The sequence below is a fragment of the Oncorhynchus clarkii genome, chromosome 10 (genome assembly GCF_045791955.1).
Source record: "Oncorhynchus clarkii lewisi isolate Uvic-CL-2024 chromosome 10, UVic_Ocla_1.0, whole genome shotgun sequence".
Lineage (NCBI taxonomy): Eukaryota > Metazoa > Chordata > Actinopteri > Salmoniformes > Salmonidae > Oncorhynchus > Oncorhynchus clarkii.
Genome location: NC_092156.1, coordinates 19,017,320 through 19,038,853, shown reverse-complemented (window position 1 = coordinate 19,038,853; position 21,534 = coordinate 19,017,320). Strand labels below are relative to the sequence as shown.

Genomic DNA, 21,534 nt, shown 5'->3' with positions numbered 1-21,534 from the left:
GTGGAGGCCAGGACCTCTGATGCAGCACTCCATCACTCTCCTTCTTGGTCAAATAGCCTTTACACAGCCTGGAGGTGTGTTGGGTCATTATCCTGTTGAAAAACAAATGATAGTCCCACTAAGCGCAAGCCAGATGGAATGAAGTACAGTTGAAGTCAGAAGTTTACATACACCTTAGCCAAATACATTTAAAACAGATTTTTTCACAATCCTGATATTTAATCATAGCAAAAAGTCCTTGTCTTAGGTCAGTTAGGATCGCCACTTTATTTTAAGAATGTGAAATGTCCGAATAATATTTATTTCAGCTTTTATTTCTTTCATCACATTCCCAGTGGATCAGAAGTGTACATGCACTCAATTAGTATTTGGTAGCATTGCCTTTAAATTGTTTAATTTGGGTCAAACTTTTCGGGTAGACTTCCACAAGCTTCCCACAATAAGTCCGGTTTGTAAGCCTCCTTGCTCGCACACGCTTTTTCAGTTCTGCCCATACATTTTCTATAGGATTGAGGTTAGGACTTTGTGATGGCCACTCCAATACCTTGACTTTGTTGTCCTTAGGTCATTTTGCCACAACTTTGGAAATATTTGCTTGGGGTCATTGTCCATTTGGAAGAGCCATTTGCAACCAAGCTTTAACTTCCTGACGGATGTCTTGAGATGCTTCTATATATCTAGATCATTTTCCTTCCTCACGTTGCCATCTATATTGTGAAGTGCACCTGTCCCTCCTGCAGCAAAGCACCCCCACAACATGATGCTTCATGTTTGGGATGGTGTTCTTCGGCATTCAAGCTTCCCACTTTTTCCTCCAAACATAACGATGGTCATTACGGCCAAACAGCTCTATTTTTGTTTCATCAGACCAGAGGACATTTCTCCAAAAAGTACAATCTTTGTCCCCATGTGCAGTTGCAAACCATAGTCTGGCTTTTTGTTTATGGCTGTTTTGGAGCAGTGGCTTCTTCCTTGCTGAGCGGCCATTCAGGTTATGTCGATATAGGACTAATTTTATTGTGGATATGGATACTTTTGTACCTGTTTCCTAAAGCATCTTCACAAGATCCTTTGCTGTTGTTCTGGGATTGATTCGCACTTTTCGCACCAAAGCACGTTCATCTCTAGGAGACAGAACGCGTCTCCTTCCTGAGCGGTATGAAGGCTGCGTGGTCCCATGTGTTAATACTTGCATACTATTGTTTGTACAGATGAACGTGGTACCTTCAGGCGTTTGGAAATTGCTCCCAAGGATGAACCAGACATGTGGAGGTCTACAATGTTTTTTATGAGATCTTGGCTGATTTCTTTTCATTTTCCCATGATGTCAAGCAAAGAGGCACTGAGTTTGAAGGCAGGCCTTGAAATACATCCACAGCTACACCTACAATTTACTCAAATTATGTCAATTATCCTATCAGAAGCTTCTAAAGCCATGACATAATTTTCTGGAATTTTCCAAGCTGTTTAAAGGCACAGTCAACTTAGTGTATGTAAACTTCTGACCCATTGGAATTGTGATACAGTGAATTATAAGTAGAATAATCTGTTTGTAAACAATTGTTGCAAAAATTACTTGTGTCATGCACAAAGAAGATGTCCTAACCGGCTTGCCAAAACTATAGTTTATTAACAAGAAATTGTGGATTGGCTGAAAAACAAGTTTTAATATTTCCAACCTAAGTGTATGTAAACTTCCGACTTCAGCTGCATCGCTGCAGAATGCCCTTGGTAGCCATGCTGGTTAAGCTTGCCTTGAGTTTTAAATAAATCACTGATAGTGTTACCAGCAAAGCACACACACCTCCTCCTCCATGCGGAGATCATCCATTCACCAACTCTGCGTCTCACAAAGACACAGCGGTTGCAACCAAAAATCTGAAATTTGGACACAGACCAAATGGACAGATTTCCACCGGTTTAATATCCATTGCTCAGGTTTCTTGGCCCAAGCAAGTCTCTTCTTATTATTGGTGTCCTTTAGTAGTGGGTTCTTTGCAGCAATTGAACCATGGCTTGATTCAAGCAGTCTACTCTGAACAGTTGATGTTGGGATGTGTCCGTTATTTAAACTCTGAAGCATTTATTTGGGCTGCAATTTCTGAGGCTGGTAACTCTAATTAACTTATCCTCTGCAGCAGAGATAACTCTGGGTCTTCCTTTTCCTTTGATGGTCCTCATGAGAGCCATTTTTATTTTTTTACATTTTATTTCACCTTTATATAACCAGGTAGGCTAGTTGAGAACTAGTTCTCATTTACAACTGTGACCTGGCCAAAATAAGGCACAGCAGATTGACACATACAACAACAACAGAGTTACACATGGAATAAACAAACATACAGTCAATAATACAGTAGGAAAAAAAATATATATATATTTAAAGTCTATATACAGTGTGTGCAAATGAGGTAAGATAAGGGAGGTAAGGCAATAAATAGGCCATGGTGGCGAAGTAATTACAATATAGCAATTAAACACTGGAATGGTAGATGTGCAAAGGAGCAAGATAAATAAATAAATACAGTATGGGGATGCGATAGTTGGATGGGCTGTTTACAGATGGGCTGTTTACAGATGGGCTATGTACAGGTGCAGTGATATGTGAGCTGCTCTGACAGCTGGTGCTTAAAGCTAGTGAGGGAGAAATGAGTCTCCAGCTTCAGTGATTTTGAAGGAAAGGCAGCCAAATTAGGAATTGGCTTGGGGGGGTGACCAGTGAGATATACCTGCTGGAGCGCGTGCTATGTGTGGGTGCTGCTATGGTGACCAGTGAGCTGAGATAAGGCGGGGCTTTACCTAGCAGAGACTTGTAGATGACCTGGAGCCAGTGGGTTTGGCGACGTGTATGAAGTGAGGGCCAGCCAACGAGAGTGTACAGGTCACAGTGGTGGGTAGTATATGGGACTTTGGTGACAAAACAGATGGCACTGTGATAGACTGCATCCAATTTGTTGAGTAGAGTGTTGGAGGGTATTTTATAAATGACATAGCCGAAATCGAGGATCGGTAGGATAGTCAGTTTTACAAGGGTATGTTTGGCAGCACGAGGGAAGGATGCTTTGTTGCGAAATAGGAAGCTGATTCTAGATTTAATTTTGGATTGGAGATGCTTAATGTGAGTCTGGAAGGAGAGATCACAGTCTAACCAGACACCTAGGTATTTACAGTTGTCCACATAATCCAAGTCTAAGTTAGAACCGTCCAGAGTAGTGATGCTGGACGGCGGGCAGGTGCGGAAAGTGATTGGTTGAAGAGCATGCATTTAGTTTAACTTGCATTTAAGAGCAGTTGGAGGCCACAGAAGGAGAGTTGTATGGCATTGAAGCTCGTCTGGAGGTTAGTTAACACAGTGTCCAAAGAAGGGCCGGAAGTATACAGAATGGTGTCATCTGCGTAGAGGTGGATCAGAGAATCACAAGCAGCAAGAGCGACATCATTGACATGTACAGAGAAGAGAGTCGGCCCGAGAATTGAACCCTGTGGCACCGACATAGAGACTGCCAGAGGTCCGGACAACAGGCCCTCCGATTTGACACACTGAACTCTATCAGAGAAGTAGTTGGTGAACCAGGTGAGGCAATCATTTGAGAAATCAAGGCTGTTGAGTCTGCCAATAAGAATGTGGTGATTGACCCCTCCTGTCTCAACCTCCAGTATTTATGCTGCAGTAGTTTATGTGTCGGGGGACTAGGGTCAGTTTGTTATATCTGGAGTACTTCTCCTGTCCTATTCGGTGTCCTGTGTGAATTTAAGTGTGCTCTATCTAATTCTCTCTTTCTCTCTTTCTTTCTCTCTCTCGGAGGACCTGAGCCCTAGGACCATGCCTCAGGACTACCAGACATGATGACTCCTTGCTGTCCCCAGTCCACCTGGCCGTGCTGCTGCTCCAGTTTCAACTGTTCTGCCTTATTATTATTGGACCATGCTGGTCATTTATGAACATTTGAACATCTTGGCCATGTTCTGTTACAATCTCCACCCGGCACAGCCAGAAGAGGACTGAGGCCTGAGGCCTGAGGACTGAGGCCACCCCTCATAGCCTGGTTCCTCTCTAGGTTTCTTCCTAGGTTTTGGCCTTTCTAGGGAGTTTTTTCTAGCCACCGTGCTTCTACACCTGCATTGCTTGCTGTTTGGGGTTTTAGGCTGGGTTTCTGTACAGCACTTTGAGATATCAGCTGATGTACGAAGGGCTATATAAATAAATTTGATTTGATTTGATTGACAAAGTCGAAAGCCTTGGCCAGGTCGATGAATACGGCTGAACAGTTATGACTCTTATCGATGGAGGTTATGATATCGTTTTGGACCTCGAAATGGTCAGTAATCTGTTTGTTGAGTTGGCTTTCGAAGACCTTAGAAAGGCAGGGTGGGATAGATATAGGTCTGTAGCAGTTTGGGTCTAGAGTGTCTCCCCCTTTGAAGAGGGGGATGACCGCAGCAGATTTCCAATCTTTGGGAATCTCAGACGACACAAAAGAGAGGTTGAACAGGCTGGTAATAGGGGTTGCAACAATTTCGACAGATCATTTTAGAAAGAGAGAGTCCAGATTGTCTAGCCCAGCTGATTTGTAGGGGTCCAGATTTTGCAGCTCTTTCAGAACATCAGCTATCTGGATTTGGGTGAAGGAGAAATGGGGGAGGCTTGAGCGAGTTGCTGTGGGGAGTGCAGGGCTGTTAACCGGGGTAGGGGTAGCCAGGTGGAAATCATGGCCAGCTGTAGAAAAGTGCTTATTGATATTCTCAATTATAGTGGATTTATCGGTGGTGACAGTGTTTCCTAGCCTCAGTGCAGTGGGCAGCTGGGAGGAGGTGCTCTTATTCTCCATGGACATTACAGTGTCCCAGAACTTTTTTGAGTTTGTGCTACAGGATGCAAATTTCTGCTTGAAAAAGCTAGCCTTAGCTTTCCTAACTGCCTGAGTTTCATCATAGCGCTTGATGGTTTTTGCGACTGCACTTGAAGAAACTTTCAAAGTTCTTGAAATTTTCCGGATTGACTGACCTTCATGTCTTAAAGTAATGATGGACTGTCGTTTCTCTTAGCTTATTTAAGATGTTCTTGCCATAATATGGATGTGATCTTTTACCAAATAGGGCTTTCTTCTGTATACCACCATTACCTTGTCGCAACACAACTGATTGGCTCAAAATTAATTAAGAAGGAAATAAATTCCACAAATTCACTTTTAACAAGGCACACCTGTTAATTGAAATGCATTCCAGGTGACTACCTCATGAAGCTGGTGGAGAGAATGCCAAGAGTGTGCAAAGCTGTCAGGGCAAACTGTCTGTGATTTATTTAGAATTCAAGGCACACTTAACCAGCATGGCTACAACACCATTCTGTAGCAATACGCCATCCAATTTTGTTTGTGCTTAATGGGACTATCTTTTGTTTTTCAACAGGACAATGACCCAACACACCTCCAGGCTGTGTAAGGACTATTTGACCAAGAAGGAGAGTGATGGAGTGCTGTATCAGATGACCTGGCCTCCACAATTCCCCAACCTCAACCCAATTGAGATGGTTTGGGATGAGTTGGACCGCAGAGTGAAGGAAAAGCAGCCAACAAGTGCTCAGCACATGTGGGAACTCCTTCAAGACTGTTGGAAAAGCATTCCAGGTGAAGCTGATTGAGAGAATGTCAAGAGTGTGTAAGCTGTCATTAAGGCAAAGGGTGGCTATTTGTAGAATCTCAAATATTAAATATATTGTGATTTATTTAACACCTTTTTGGTTACTACATGATTCCATAGTTTTGATGTCTTCTAGTATTCTACAATGTAGAAAATAGTAAAAAAGAAAGAAAAACCCTGGAATGAGCCAGTGTCCAAACTGTTGACTGGTACTCTGTGTTTATTTTATTTTAATTTTTTTAACAGGACAAATATAATGAGACACGTGCCCTTGTGCCCCCTATGATCATGATGGCTCTGTATGTCTGCTTGTTTGTATTTGTTTGTTTGTGTGTGTTGTCGTGGTAATTTCCTGTATTACTAAATGAGGAGAGTTTACAAACCACACACAAGTCAGAGTTATACTTAAACTTCATATTTTAATAATATGAGCTTAACCATAGCCCTGTGACTCTCAGATCAATTCAGTGTCTATAAATGAATTCTGAAGGTGTCAACATAATGGCAACTGAGATCTTTTATAGAAAATATCCACCCTTCTCAACTTACATGACAAACCACAGATCTCAGGAACTCTTCACAAAGGGACTTTTACTTAAAAAATGAGTATCCCATAGCCAGATGGCATTAGCTATAAATTATCATTCAGTTTGGTCTCTAAAACAAGATTCTAATCTCGTTCCTGGTACTTCATAGTACCAAAACATTACCTCACTATCTGGAATGCTCTTTAGGCTTTATTGGCCAAAGACATGGTAAATCTCCTCTGTCAGTGTTATCTCATAGAGGCCCATCCTCAGTGGAACACTGAACACACAATAGTTAACAGAATACACTATTCTGTCGAATAAAACAACCATTCTAATGCAATACAAAGATTATAAAATAATCTTACAAGCACTATAACATAATCTTGCAATTTTCCACGACATCTTCCCATCACATGGTATAACAGATACATTCACATATGAAGAAAAAGTTCAATTCTGACTTCTCCCTTTCTGATATTCTGCATATTACCAGACATGTAAAAGACAAGCCTGACCTCTCCCCTCTCTGGGCCCCAAGTGACTTTTCCCTAGAGAAGAAAGGAAAATACAACTGCCAACAGTATAGTCCAAAAAAAGACATCCTAAGGACAAGTATCTCACATAAGCATATTATGAAAGTAAATAAAACATTTAATTTATCAATGTTACCTAACTAATTCTGATTCAGCCATGACAGTGTGTGTGTGTGTGTGTGTGTGTGTGTGTGTGTGTGTGTGTGTGTGTGTGTGTGTGTGTGTGTGTGTGTGTGTGTGTGTGTGTGTGTGTATAGGACCAAGTGTGTGTATTGTGGTTTTTCTCAGATCTTTGGGTTGGCTTGTGAACCCTTTCCAAATGTCGCTCAGGTCAGCCGTTCCTCTGAGCCCAATCCAGCCCGATAAAAGATGTTGATTGAAATAAGATCCACCCTGAGCCAATCAAAGAGGAATTCACACTTTTCTCCGTTATTCTATAGGCTTGATTAGCAAATAACTCTCCCTTACACATCCAACCACTGTGACCTTCACAATATATCAGTCACATTGGAAGGATGAATACGCACTGAAATTAAGACATAATAAGAACACATTTCCCCAGTCACTTTTCAGTTGGATTCTCTGAAAGGCATTGGTAAGATTATTGGCCTGTTCCCATTACTTACCACAGAGGTTTCTTCCTAATAAAGTCTAACAAGATTGACTGTGCCTCAAGAGTTTTTCACACTACTGACTCAAACCAAACCAAGCATTACTGAGCATTTCACAAAGGACAATGTGAAATAAAAATATCAGAGCCGGGCCTCCCAGGTGGTGCAGTGGTCTAGGGCACTGCATCGCAGTGCTAGCTGTGCCACCAGAGACTCTGGGTTCGAGCCCAGGCTCTGTTGTAGCCGGCCGCGACTGGGAGGTCCATGGGGCGACGCACAATTGGCCTAGCGTCGTCCAGGTTAGGGAGGGTTTGGCCGGTAGGGATATCCTTGTCTCATCGTGCACTAGCGACTCCTGTGGCGGGCCGGGCGTAGTGCGCACTAACCAGGTCGCCAGGTGCAGGGTGTTTCCTCCGACACATTGGTGCGGCTGGCTTCCGGGTTGGATGCGCGCTGTGTTAAGAAGCAGTGCGGCTTGGTTGGGTTGTGTTTCGGAGGACGCATGGCTTTCGACCTTCGTCTCTCCCGAGCCCGTACGGGAGATGTAGCGATGAGACAAGATAGTTACTACTAACATTTGATACCATGAAATTGGGGAGAAAAGGGAGTAAAAAAATATATATATATCAGAGCCAGTACAGTTTGGTTCAGGAGAGGTAGTGTGAAAAGGGAGAGGTAGTGTGAAATCCACTCACCGTGATGGTGTGCTTGTAGCTCCGAGACACCTCAATCTCATAGCCGTAGACCTCCAAGATGAACCCTCTCACCCAAATGGCCTGCCCCGTGTCCCTCTCCTCGTTCCGAGCTGACAGCTTGAAGTGAGGGAAGGTGTCGCTGCTGCTCGTCCCAGGCTGGGTGGCGGGGCTCTGATCCCCATCATCCTCCCCCACCACCCCGCCGTTGCACGCCGTCGTAGCCAGCCTCAAGGTACAGCTGCTCTGTAGCTCGAAGGGCACACCACCGAACGGAAGGAAGTGGCTGTAACCGGCGGCAACGCATAGCGCCTCGGTGCGCGGCTGACAGAAGTAGAGGCCCTCAAGGCCCTCCTGGCAGTACTCGCCCTCCCCACATGGTGCCAGAGTGCAGTAGACGCTGTTGTCCGAACCGTTGCAGTAGCAGCGCTCTTTGCACTCCCAGTCGGTCCAGAAGGTTTGGTTGGTGGTCAGCTGCCGGCTGCCAAGGTCGAGGCAGCCGCAGTCACTGCGTGCCACGCACTGGCCATCGCGCAGCGCAAAGCCCTCCTCGCACTGGCAACCCTCCTGGCAGGGCAGTGGGCACGGCTCGTCTGGCTCGTCAAGGCCGGCGCAGGTCAGCTGGCACGCGCTAGTGCACTCATCGAAGTGACTGTTCTCTGGACAGGGCAAGGCTGCAGGAAAGAGAGAGAGAAAGGTGGGGGAGAGAGAAAGAAAGAAAGAGAAAAAAGTAGAGAGATAAAGACAGATGTCGAACAGAGACAGAAACAAGAGAAACAAAAATAATTAGCAGATTCAATGCGTGGTTCATAAAGAAAAAATTCATGTTTAGTCAATTACTCAACAACATTCCAAGGTGGTGGTGGTGAGGGGACTAACTCACGGCAATTGGTAGCACTCCTCCAGGCGGCAAGGCCCACCTGGGCGTCCTGACAGGCTGAGGCATACGCCTGCAGCGAAGAGCAGAGCGCCGAGCGGTTTCCCTCCCGCACGCACATGTTGTACAGGCAGTTCCGGAAGAAAGGCGAGGGGTTGACGGCACCGTGGCACGCCAGGAAGGAGCTGTTCCCCGGGTCGTTGATGTTGCCGCACATCCATGGGCTCTGGTAGAGCCGCAGGTCTGTGCACATGCGGTACAGGTCGTCGCAATCGCCGTTACATGTCAGGTCGTCGGCGATGGCCCGCCAGCCTTCGGTAAAGAGTTCGGGGGATTCGGCCAGACGGCCGTTGGGAAGACGGAGGTCGTCGCTGGCATTTCCGTTGAAGAGGCCGCACAGGCCACAGGTGGCGTTGTAAAAGAGGGTAGAGAGGGAGATGTTGAGGAAGCCCTGGCGGGTGTAGCGCACTAGGACCAATCCGCTGGACTCCACCACGGTGGCGTTGCCCGGGGCGCGGTAGATCATCAGGGTCTCCAGAGGGTGGATATAAGGTAGTAGTACCGGCTCACCGTTCAGCTGGGAATTAGAGACATCATAACATTGTGTCACAGACTGGTAATAGCAGGGTAAATTAATTTGAATTCAATCACTTTTTGACAGCATCCCTTTTGATTTAAACAATATTTTCCATACATGTTTGCCCATGGAAGAAGTGGTCAGGAAGTTACTTTTTGGACCTGAATGCAAAAACCAGGAGATAAAGGTGCTCAAAGTTGAACCATTTTGCATATCCCATAATACCTTGAGACAACCATGTCTTTATCGCTGGGAAAGATAAATGGTTGAGTTTGATATCATTTAAAAGTTTACAAAACGGGTTTGTCAAACTATATTATAATAATTTATTTCAAATATATATATACATATAAATATATATATACACACACACTGCATTATTTTACCTTAAACGTCAATTATCAAACATTGTGTAAATTCTGATTGTTTTCATATTCGCGTATGTTGTAGCTTAGACCCTACTTTACATCATCTGTGGGTTTTTTTTTTTTTGTGCCTGCCATTGGTTGATACAACATGCTCTTGAATACAGGGTGGTGTCACTTCGATCATAGAAATGTAATTCATAGATTGGACTTATCCCTTCAGACAACTGCAATTTAGCTAGGACACCATTGAAATTGAATTTACATTTTTACTTCGAATTACTACAACAAAGATGGCCGCCCGAATCACCCACCGTTGAATGTCAACTTAAATGGTCATGTCTATTCTATTATCTATATTTCTATGATTTCAATAGGTTTCCTATGGAAGATTGACAGTATTATTTGAAACAAAAGATATTCCCATCCAAGTCAACATTCTCTGATGTGTGGACCTCCAACCATCTTTGTGGTACAATTTGAAAGTTGAAATGTAAATGCTTTTAACATTTTTGTAAATGACACCCATCCTGAGCATGACACCCATATTCAAGAGCGTGTTGAGAGCAACCGATGGCGAGCACAACACAAGGTGATGATGTAAAATTAAGTGTAAGCTACAACATATGCGAATATGAAAACTCTAGTTCATGCGTTTTTAGATAATTGATGTTTAAGGTTAAAAAAAAATACAAAAAACATGTCCAAGAAAAATGATCAAAGAGTTTGACAACCCTGTTTGTAAGCTTTTAAATCAATCTCAACCATTTATCTTTTCCAGTGATGACGACATGACATGGTGGGGTATAAGAAATTGGTCAACTTTGAGCACCTTTATCTCCAATATGTCCCTTTCTGAGCACTTATACCATTGGCAAATATTTATGGAAGGTTTCATTCAAATCAAGAGGGGTGTTGTCAAAAAGCCATTTAATTGAAATAGATTTACCCGGCAGCAACATTCAATCACTGTAATGTAGTGTTGGGATATACATATATTCCAGCTAAATTACTTTGAGCATGAGAAAGGTATCTCATGATGACATTAGACTTTCAGGGCGAGTTTCCCAGACTCATAATTAGCCTATCCCTGGTGTAAAATTATGTCAAATGGAGTTTCTCCACTGGAAGTGATTCTTAGTCCAGAAGTAAAGTTAGCCTAGGTCTGGAAAACCGACCGGCAACGAGGCCCACAATACTGATGCCTTCTGAATACATTTTCAACAGAATCTTTACAGATCTCTTTATCTGTCTGGAGACTCATACGTTTTCTCTCAATCATAAGACTGAGGTAGTACCAAAATAGCCTGGTCCCATACTGTATGTTTTGCATGACAATGAACAAACACAGAGACAAGTTGGCTAAAGCACAAACAGACTGGAGCACCAGGCTATAATACTGACCTTCACTGTGTCAAAGTCCGATCCACCCATCTGGGCCTCCAGGTTGGCCACCCTGACCACCACGGGCCTCATCCAGGTCGGACCCTTGTTCACCAACCGCCGGCCCATCTTCACCTCTACAGCCGACACGTTGGCCGGCGTCGGCCCGCATGACCTCAGCAGGTAGTAGGAGCTGTCGTCCGGAAAGAACATGGAGGCCCCGTCGAAGGAGGCCGTCACAGCGTTCTGGCCCAGAGAACACACTCCCTCCCTGCGGGGGTAACAACCCAACAGGCCGACCTCCGCCACACACACCTCGCCTTCTCTACACGAGTCATTGAAGCAGGAGACTTCGCCGTTGGGCCCACAGACACAGCGCAGGGTACACTCTCTGGCCTCGCCAGTGGGGCCGGCCCAAAAAGTGTCGTTGAGGGGGTAGTAAAGGCCGTCACGCTCGCAGCCGCAGTTCTGCCGCCGGACACAGCGGCTGCCACTCAGCACGTAGCCTGGGTCGCACTGGCAGCCCTCGGTGCAGGGGTGGGCACAGTACAGGTGAGCGGTGAGGTCTGAGCAAGAGGCCGGGCAGGCACTGGTGCACACCTGGTAGTGGCTGGACTCAGGGCATGTCAGGGCTGGCAGCAAATCAAACGAGAAAGAGGATGTTATATTACAAATTATATTAATGAAACATTGTTATGTTGTTATGTGTTAAATGATTACTACTGTAAGTTGTATTATGATATTGTGGGGGCAAAGAAAGAATGAGAGATAAAGACAGCTGTTGGAGTAAGCAATATTAACCACACCTAACAGAAACATCAAATTACATCTTTATTTTAGGGATAAGTAGCTATGAGTCCCTTTCATGTCCAAACAAAACCATTCCTACCCCGACATATGTGGGAGATACATGTGGGACAGAAGAGCACCTACCACAGAAGGTGCGTGATCTCCAGGGTCGTATGGTGACCCCCAGGGCTTGGCAGGCTAAGGCATAGGCCTGGATGGCCTGACAGAGGGTGGTAATGTTGTCCCTGTTGCTGCACATGTCATAGACACAACTATAGACGAAGGCCGTGGGGTCCACCACTGCCCTGCAGTCCCTGAAAGGCCCATCTGTCTTGTTGATGAGTCCACAGTAGTCCGGGCGGAAGTAGAACGCCTCGGTCAACGGGTCACAGATACTGCAGTTCTGAGCGCAGCCATCCGTGCAGCGCCAGTCAGCATCCTCTGCCCGCCAGCTGCCACCTAGCTCCACCACGCTCTCGGCCAGCGAGCCGTCGGGCAACACGGGGTCGTCAGCAGGGTCATCGTTATAGTTACCACACAGGCCGCATGTGTTGTTGAAGTAGGAGCTAGGCAGGGAGATAGAGGCATAGTGCTGCCCGTCGTAAGACACCAGGAGGCCAAAGTCGGTCTCCAGGGCGACAGCAACACCTGACTGGTACACCCTGACCGCACCCAGCTGGAGTTGGACTGGCAGTGTCTTTACCAGCCCATCCACCTGGAAAAGAAAGAGGTAGGAGATTCAGGGCGGATTATGGAGTTTAGTACCACGTAAACACCATATTCGATAACCAATAGAGCGGTACACAGAATCTGCTGGTCTTACCTGTCAAACTACCTGATCAGACCACTTTTATGTACCTAGCCTCACCTGTACAGTGCCCAGGCTGCCCTTAGGCAGGGTGACGCGGTGGCCGTACACCTCCACAGTGACGTCCCTCAACCAGGATACGGAGGCCACGCCGCGGTTCTCGTTCTTTGCCTCCACGCTGAAGAAGGGCAGGCCGGCCACCTCCCAGCATGGCCGCGCAAGCAAATAGGAGCAGGTGCCCTGGAAGTGGTAGAGGAAGCCGTCAAAGGTATGGTAGTGTGGGTCACCGAAAACCACGCAGGTGCTGGTGCGCGTGGGCTGGCAGTAGAAGGCACCCTCCTGCTGCTCGCATGTTTCCAGCTGGCCGCATGGCGCCTCCTGGCAGAGCACCTCATTGTCCAAGTCTAGGCAGCGGCATCGCTGGGAGCACTGATCAGACAGCCAGAAGATCTCGCCGCGGCGATAGAACCGCCCTAGGAGAAGATATGGACATTCCTAATGACTATGGGGTCTTCCCGAACCTAGATATTTGTCCTGTGTGTCAAGTCTTTGTTATGTTCCACTTCATACTCACCATTGTAACTGCAGCCATTGGCTGGGTCTATCAGGGCAGTGTCTATACGGAAGACCCAGCGGCCAGGCAGGTTAACATTGGTCGTCTGCTCGATTTCAACCACGTCATTGGAGCGGGACCCAGGCAGGTTGAGGAAGTGACCAATGTCTCCTCCATTAAAACCTGACTGGAAATGCGAGAGATGGGGAAAGGCAAGTGAGGAGGTTATCACTTACTTAGAGGTGGGAGGCATCAAGATTGATCTGCTGTATTTCAGCTATATCTGGGGGGTTGGTCTTCTGTGTTTTAGAGGTCATAGGTGGGACTTCATGATTGGTCTGATATGGTTTTAGGGGAGGTATATGGGACATCATGGTTGGTTGGTTGGTTTGGTGTGTTTTAGGGGTAGTACATGGGGAAATGTGATTGGTTTGATGTGTGCCGTTGGTGGTATATGTAGGTTATCATGATAAGACTACCTGTGCTGTGGTTCCACCTAAACCAGTCAGAGGGTCTCCTCCACTTGCAGTGCCTGTGCTCCAGTTGATCTCTCCATAGTTGAACATGGAAAAGCATGACAGACCATCTGATATCAATACAGCCTGAAACGTGTTAACCTATAGAGAGGTGAGAATATGCAGGCATAGTAAGTTCAATATGAGCCCAAAGAGAGGGAAAAGAAAAACCCTGAGTGAGACTAAATAAACAAAGATTCACCACCTGGCAGAACGGACCTTTTAACAGAACGGACCATTAGACTAAACAAATACTTACCTAGAGTTTCAATGAGATTTCTATTTGAGGCAACATTTACCTTCAGTTCTGGCTAAGGATCACAGACACACATGATTTATTCTGGGATAAATGGTAATGTCAGTGGCCATCGTCAACTAAGGCCACATACTGTAGAACCCCAATTCAGGTACCATCTCTTTTCTTGTGCGTGTGCCTAGAGGTGTTTTGAGTGTGGAGCATAATAATCCTTATGATTAGTGATTGTGGTTATTTTACCGGGGTGGTCTGACTGCCTCCGTAGAAGGTGACCTGGTGCCAGGTTGTGATGAAGACCCAGGTGGCTGTGAAGGTGGGCATGTTCTTGAAGTACTTGCGGATGTCTTGTGAGGCCCGCTCCAGTAACTCTGGGTCTGTGCTCTCGCGGTAGTACACGTCTCCGCGGATGCCGTTGTGCACGTCTGCCCATAGTGGGGCGATGAAGGATCTGCTGTCACTCAGGGGGAAGGCCTCGGGGGTGAACTGGCTCACCTGCACGTTGAAGGAGATCACACCGTTGTTGTTGACCTGCAGAGATTGAGAGGGAGGCACGTTAATGATTGATGTGTTGATGAACAGATTGGTGATAAAAAGAACAATTAATCGTTAGGTGAATGATATGGCGTACTAACATTTCTCTGAGATATTTGCCATTATTGAAGGAAATAAGGGTATATAGGAGCTTACATAGATTGAGCGATAGGGGTTATTAAAGAAAATGAATGGCATGAGTATAATTATTTCAGTGGAACTTCCATCATCCATCTTGGGTGTCTCCAGATCTCGGTGGACGGGCCCATAGGGGTACATGATCTCTTGAGAAAGAGCTGAAGGAAGAAGGAGGGAGACAATTGTAACAGATCTAGCAAAGAAGGGAGAACAACTGGTCACATTTTTAGATAGACTACTCATGTCATCTGAGACATTTTGGAGAATTCAATCATGACAAAACCAATGTTGTGCTTGTTAAACCAGAAAGAAAGGGAAAATAACTTATGCCTTCTAAACATACAGAACTTTTACTCTTTCATAACGGTCTATAAGACAGAGGTCATTGAGTAATTTGCTCTGATACCTCTATATAAGATACAGAAAACATGTGAATCAGAATGGGATCCACGTCACTCACCTTCTCTCTGAGTAAAGAAGCTAAAGAGGTGGAACAGAATGACTGGAGTGCCTGGCCTGAGCATCCTAGATGGAGGAAAGAGAAAGAGGGGATTGAAGTAAGTCCACTGGGTACAATGAGAGTGAGAATAGTTAATTCAGGACAAAGCATTTAACGAGAGTTATTCAGGAAGGGCTTGTTGATTGAGTTTTTCGGATTCTTCCATAGCCATAGACCCCCAAAACCTCATGAACAACAGCGCCAGCAACTATAACCCTATGTCTTCTAGGAGGCTGATACCAAAGAAGGGTAAATGACTCACAGAGACAACTTCTCATAAACAGGAGCATTTAACAAGAGCACTGGGGAGCAAGGGAGTACCGGCCAGCCGGTCGACGACGACGACGACATGTAACTTCTTTAAAATCAGTCTCCCATGTCTCCCTTGGGAGTACCCCCTTCTCCCCGCCGCGGTGGCCCATTAAAGGAGCCCTGAAAAGGCCCCATTATGCATTCAGGAACAATGTGTCAGGATCACATTCGCCTTGCGGTCCCGTGTGAGTGGACCACAGTGGGGCTATGCCCTCTCAAAGCCATGGACCCTGCGGCCCAACCCAAGCCTCTCCGCTCCAGAGTCTCCTTGATGGGAGCTGGGCCTGGGAGCTCATTACCACGTCTGTTTGGGAGCCATGTCTTGTTGGCTAAAGAGAGGGGAGCGTAAACAGTGGAGCACTAATAGCTTTAATTGAGCAGGCTTGAATTGCTAGGGTTCTTACTGTGGCCCTCTGGGATTGCGTCGGTGCCTGGCTTGGCCGGCTTCCCACTGCCAAACCAGAATGTACAGCCAAGTCCATCCAAGGGAAAATTCCTGATCTAATTCAATTCAACATTTGATTGAATGGTAGCTGAATGTTGATTGAATGGTTGTCGTCAATTGAATGTAAAAATATAATTTAACGTTGTGTCCTCTCTGATTTGTGCCTGTAAGACGCTTGGAGAAAGTCCCAAAGGGGTTCAATGGTTACGTTATTACTTCATTACTGATTTGAAAAACCAAAACTCAAGGTACTTTTTTTGCATAGGTGTTTTTTTAATTGCCTTTGAAAGTGATCACAGAGAATAGGATGTTTTATTCATAATGGACAATGTTAATTGATATCCATGCCCATTGATCTACATAATCCAAATTAAGCGTTTGTAGATGTAGTTTAAAAAACATTCATTTATAAAACTAGATCTATGTAAATTTGTATTTTTTTTAAATGTATTAGTTCATGTGGCTCTTGACCTTTTTGCTAAGAATGAGAGATACAGTATCATATGCAACATTCTGGGCACAAACTGGTTGAACCAACATTGTTTCGAAGTAATTTTACAACATATTGTGACGTGGAATCTATGTGGAAAATATATTGGATTTGAAAAAAGTAATCAACGTAAACTGGTGGAATTTCAACCATAGGATTATGTCATCATTGTAACCAACTTTCAACATAGGCAAACCTTGTATAAAATATGTTGAATTTGTACCTTTGAAACAATGTCAGACCTTCAATGTTATATCCACTATCAGAAAAAAAACAATCGGCGAGGCAACACATCCTACTGGAGAGTTGATCTATTTACAGCTATTTGTTTGGCTATCCATCCAGGATTTTAACCAAGCCCTGGTTTAGCTTTGTCACTACTAACAATGTGCTATTGTGAGAATGATTATTGAGAGATCTCTTAATAAAGGAATATATTTCACTGTTGCTCTCGAAGTCATTCCTTTTTTGATAAATTGTATTTTAGTTTTTTACTGTCACACTTGCACAGACCCAAGTTCTCATCGTATCCACACTCAGTGTTGTTTCTAATACTTGTAAGACTCTACCCCATATGACAAATTGTGTTTTATTTCTGTCTAAAATAATGAAGCAGTATATTCTTCCATTCTCTTAACGTTGGAGTATCATTTGACTCCCAGTATTTAAGTAATAGCAATATTGTCCAACCCACTGGGTATCTCACCGCACCCCCATTTGCCATGTCTTGGAATATGCAGATGGGTGGATTAAAAGTCAATTTACATTGTCAAACTTCTGACATCCAACTTTCTAACTCTACCTTTAACTTTTGGACTTGATAGCTCTCGCAGAAGTTATGAATTACTGAGTTAGTGTTAGTTTTACACTTAAGACATGACTGACATTGTTGTTTCTAATTAAAGCATTTGTATCTTTAAAAATTATGAACTGGTTTGGTGTGTACTCATTTTGTGAGGGCTGTGAGGTGTTTACCAGGTTTATTTGGCATAAAATAGTATGCTTTTTTTAGTGTAACCTGAAGCTGTTGGCTCTCTTCAAAAGTAAAATATCATATACAGTGGGGCAAAAAAGTATTTAGTCAGCCACCAATTGTTCAAGTTCTCCCACTTAAAAAGATGAGAGGCCTGTAATTTTTCATCATAGGTACACTGTCTGTCAACTATGACAGACAAAATCAGAAAAAAAATCCAGAAAATCACATTGTAGGATTTTTTATGAATCTATTTGAAAATGATGGTGGAAAATAAGTATTTGGTCACCTACAAACAAGCAAGATTTCTAGCGCTCACTGACCTGTAACTTCTTTAAGAGGCTTCTCTGTCCTCCACTCGTTACCTGTATTAATGGCACCTGTTTGAACTTGTTATCAGTATAAAAGACACCTGTCCACAACCTCAAACAGTCACACTCCAAACTCCACTATGGCCAAGACCAACGAGCTGTCAAAGGACACCAGAAACAAAATTGTAGACCTGCACCAGACTGGGAAGACTGAATCTGCAATAGGTAAGCAGCTTGGTTTGAAGAAATCAACTGTGGGAGCAATTATTAGGAAATGGAAGACATACAAGACCACTGATAATCTCCCTCGATCTGGGGCTCCACGCAAGATCTCACCCCGAGGGGTCAAAATGATCACAAGAACGGTGAGCAAAAATCCCAGAACCACACGGGGGGGACATAGTGAATGACCTGCAGAGAGCTGGGACCAAAGTAACAAAGCCTACCATCAGTAACACACTACGCCGCCAGGGACTCAAATCCTGCAGTGCCAGACGTGTCCCCCTGCTTAAGCCAGTACATGTCCAGGCCCGTCTGAAGTTTGCTAGAGAGCATTTGGATGATCCAGAAGAAGATTGGGAGAATGTCATATGGTCAGATGAAACCAAAATATAACTTTTTGGTAAAAACTCAACTCGTCGTGTTTGGAGGACAAAGATTGCTGAGTTGCATCCAAAGAACACCATACCTACTGTGAAACATGGGGGTGGAAACATCATGCTTTGGGGCTGTTTTTCTGCAAAGGGACCAGGACGACTGATCCGTGTAAAGGAAAGAATGAATGGGGCCATGTATCGTGAGATTTTGAGTGAAAACCTCCTTCCATCAGCAAGGGCTTTGAAGATGAAACGTGGCTGGGTCTTTCAGCATGACAATGATCCCAAACACACCGCCCGGGCAACGAAGGAGTGGCTTCGTAAGAAGCATTTCAAGGTCCTGGAGTGGTTTAGCCAGTCTCCAGATCTCAACCCCATAGAAAATCTTTGGAGGGAGTTGAAAGTTTGTGTTGCCCAGCATCAGCCCCAAAACATCACTGCTCTAGAGGAGATCTGCATGGAGGAATGGGCCAAAATACCAGCAACAGTGTGTGAAAACCTTGTGAAGACTTACAGAAAACGTTTGACCTCTGTCATTGCCAACAAAGGGTATATAACAAAGTATTGAGATAAACTTTTGTTATTGACCAAATACATATTTTCCACCATAATTTGCAAATATATTCATAAAAATCCTACAATGTGATTTTCTGGATTTTTTTCTCTCATTTTGTCTGTCATAGTTGAAGTGTACCTATGATGAAAATTACAGGCCTCTCTCATCTTTTTAAGTGGGAGAACTTACACAAATGGTGGCTGACTAAATACTTTTTTGCCCCACTGTACCTGTTTAAGTTCAGAATTGGTATTATCTTCTTTACCATGTAAAGATGTTGTATCTTTTTTTCTAAAATAGAAATGAATACAAATAAATAACTAATTCAGATTTAACTTTTGCAGAGTATGAGATTATCATTCCCCTAAAAGACATCTTAAAAGCATCCCAAATTATGTAGGGGGCCAGCTTTTCTCTGTCCTCTAGGTCTACATCTGTAATGTAAAATTCATTTTTGTTTTCATTTACATATTTAATACCTTTTGGGTCTTGAAGATGCAATCTGTTCATTCTCCATATTCTGTCACTAAGTGTATTTTATGTGGGTACAATTAAGCATGATACAGGAGAATGATCCAATATCACTCACTATACAGTGCATTCAGAAAGTATTCCAACCCCTTGACCTTTTACACATTTTGTTAAGTTACAGCCTTATTCTAAAATGTATTAAATTGTTTTCCCCCCCTCATCAATCTGCACACAATACCCCATAATGACAAAGCAAAAACAGGTTTTTAGAAATGTTTGCATATTGCCTCGATCTTGACTAGTCTCCCAGTCCGGACCAAAAGGCTCCTTAACAGCTTCTACCCCCAAGCCATAAGACTGCTGAACAAATTAATCAAATGGCCACCGGACTATTTACATTGACCCCCCCCCCCCCCATTTGTTTTATACACTGCTGCTACTCGCTGTTTATTATCTATGCAGTCACTCAACATCTATCTCAACATGTACAAATTACCTTGAATAACCTGTACCCCTGGACATTGAATCGGTACCGGCACCCCCTGCATATAAAATGAAAGTTAAAGTTTGATTTGATTTGAGTCCGTGCCACTGAAAAACATTCCCACCACAGCATGATGCTACCACCACCATGCTTCACAATAAGGATGGTGCCAGGTTTCCTCCAGATGTGACGCTTGGCATTCAGGCCAAAGAGTTCAATCTTGGTTTCATCAGACCGGAGAATCTTGTTTCAAGTGGGCTGTCACGTGCCTTTTACTGAGGAGTGGCTTCTGTCTGGCCACTACCATAAAGGCCTGATTGGTGGAGTGCTGCAGAGATGGTTTTCTAGAGCGTTCTCCCATCTCCACAGAGGAATTCTAGAGCTCTGTCAGAGTGACCATTGGGTTCTTGGTCACATCCCTGACCAAGGCCCTTCTCCCCCGATTGCGCAGTTTTGCCGGGTGGCCAGCTCTAGGAAGAGTCTTGGTGGTTCCAAACTTCTTCTATTTATGAATGATGGAGGCCACTGTGTTCTTGGGGACCTTCAATGCTGAAGACCTTTTGTGGTACCCTTCCCCAGATCTGTGCCTCTCCTCGACACAAACTTGTCTCGGAGCTCTACGAACAATTCCTTCGACCTCATGGCTTGGTTGTTGCTCTGACATGCACTGTCATCTGTGGGACCTTGTATAGACAGGTGTGTGCCTTTCCAAATCATGTGCAATCAATTGAATTTACCACAGGTGGACTCCAATCAAATTGTAGAAACATCTCAAGGATGATCAACGGAAACAGAATGAACGTGAGCTCACTTTCAAGTCTCATATCAAAAAGTCTGAATACTTACGTAAATAAGGTATTTTTGTTCATTTTTTATACATTAGCAAAAATTCTAAAATACTGTTTTTGCTTTGTCATTATGGGGTACTGTGTGTAGATTACTGAGATAAAAAAAATGTGGAAAAAGTCAAGGGGTCTGAAAAGTTTCCGAAGGCACCGTATCATATATTTTAAAACCCAGTATATTGTTGAGTGCATTTTTGTAAATCAAAATGTAGTCAATTCTTGAATAGCTTTCCTTACTTTGAGACAAAATAAAGTATTTTGTAGTTGGAAATAATAATCTGCAGATATCCTGTAAAATATTTGAAGAGATGAAAATGTTCAGCCTCTTTGGAGGTTCCTTGAATTTAACTTTTTTGATTGCCATATCTGTCTAACTTGCTAAATGGCTGATCACCTGCTAAAATAATAGTTCCAGTCTGGTGTTGATCTAATATAGCTTGAATTATATCTCAAAACACCAGGTTTGCACCTGGGAGGATATACAATGAAATCAATGTGTATATTTCCTCATGTAAGGTACAATTCAAATTAGAAATTGTTCTTCTTGGTCCGTATGCTGGGATATACAGTAATGGAAAAGGGTGTATTCCTATTTATGAGGATGCCAACACCTCTTCTGTTACTACAGTAGGTGGCAGCATAGGCCTCTCCAACAAGACTCTCTTTAAATATTACATTTATCATTTTTTGAGGTGTAGCTCTTGCATAAAAAACAAATTACATAAAGCAATACTTACAGTTGAAGTCGGAAGTT

The 21,534-nt window shown here is 44.0% G+C and overlaps 1 protein-coding gene across 1 annotated transcript in view; it reads right to left on the bottom strand.

Moving 5' to 3' along the window:
- The window catches only part of LOC139419186 (alpha-tectorin-like), a 77,718-nt gene that overhangs the window by 20,490 nt on the left and 35,694 nt on the right, over nt 1–21,534 (bottom strand). Inside the window, exons 11-20 of the mRNA XM_071169181.1 lie at nt 15,259–15,364; nt 14,817–14,956; nt 14,370–14,657; nt 13,838–13,975; nt 13,380–13,545; nt 12,866–13,278; nt 12,142–12,712; nt 11,230–11,840; nt 8,890–9,460; nt 8,010–8,680 (exon numbers count right to left, since the gene is read on the bottom strand). Coding sequence (XP_071025282.1) covers nt 8,010–8,680; nt 8,890–9,460; nt 11,230–11,840; nt 12,142–12,712; nt 12,866–13,278; nt 13,380–13,545; nt 13,838–13,975; nt 14,370–14,657; nt 14,817–14,956; nt 15,259–15,364 — 3,675 coding nt within the window. The remainder of the gene's footprint in view (nt 1–8,009; nt 8,681–8,889; nt 9,461–11,229; nt 11,841–12,141; nt 12,713–12,865; nt 13,279–13,379; nt 13,546–13,837; nt 13,976–14,369; nt 14,658–14,816; nt 14,957–15,258; nt 15,365–21,534) is intronic.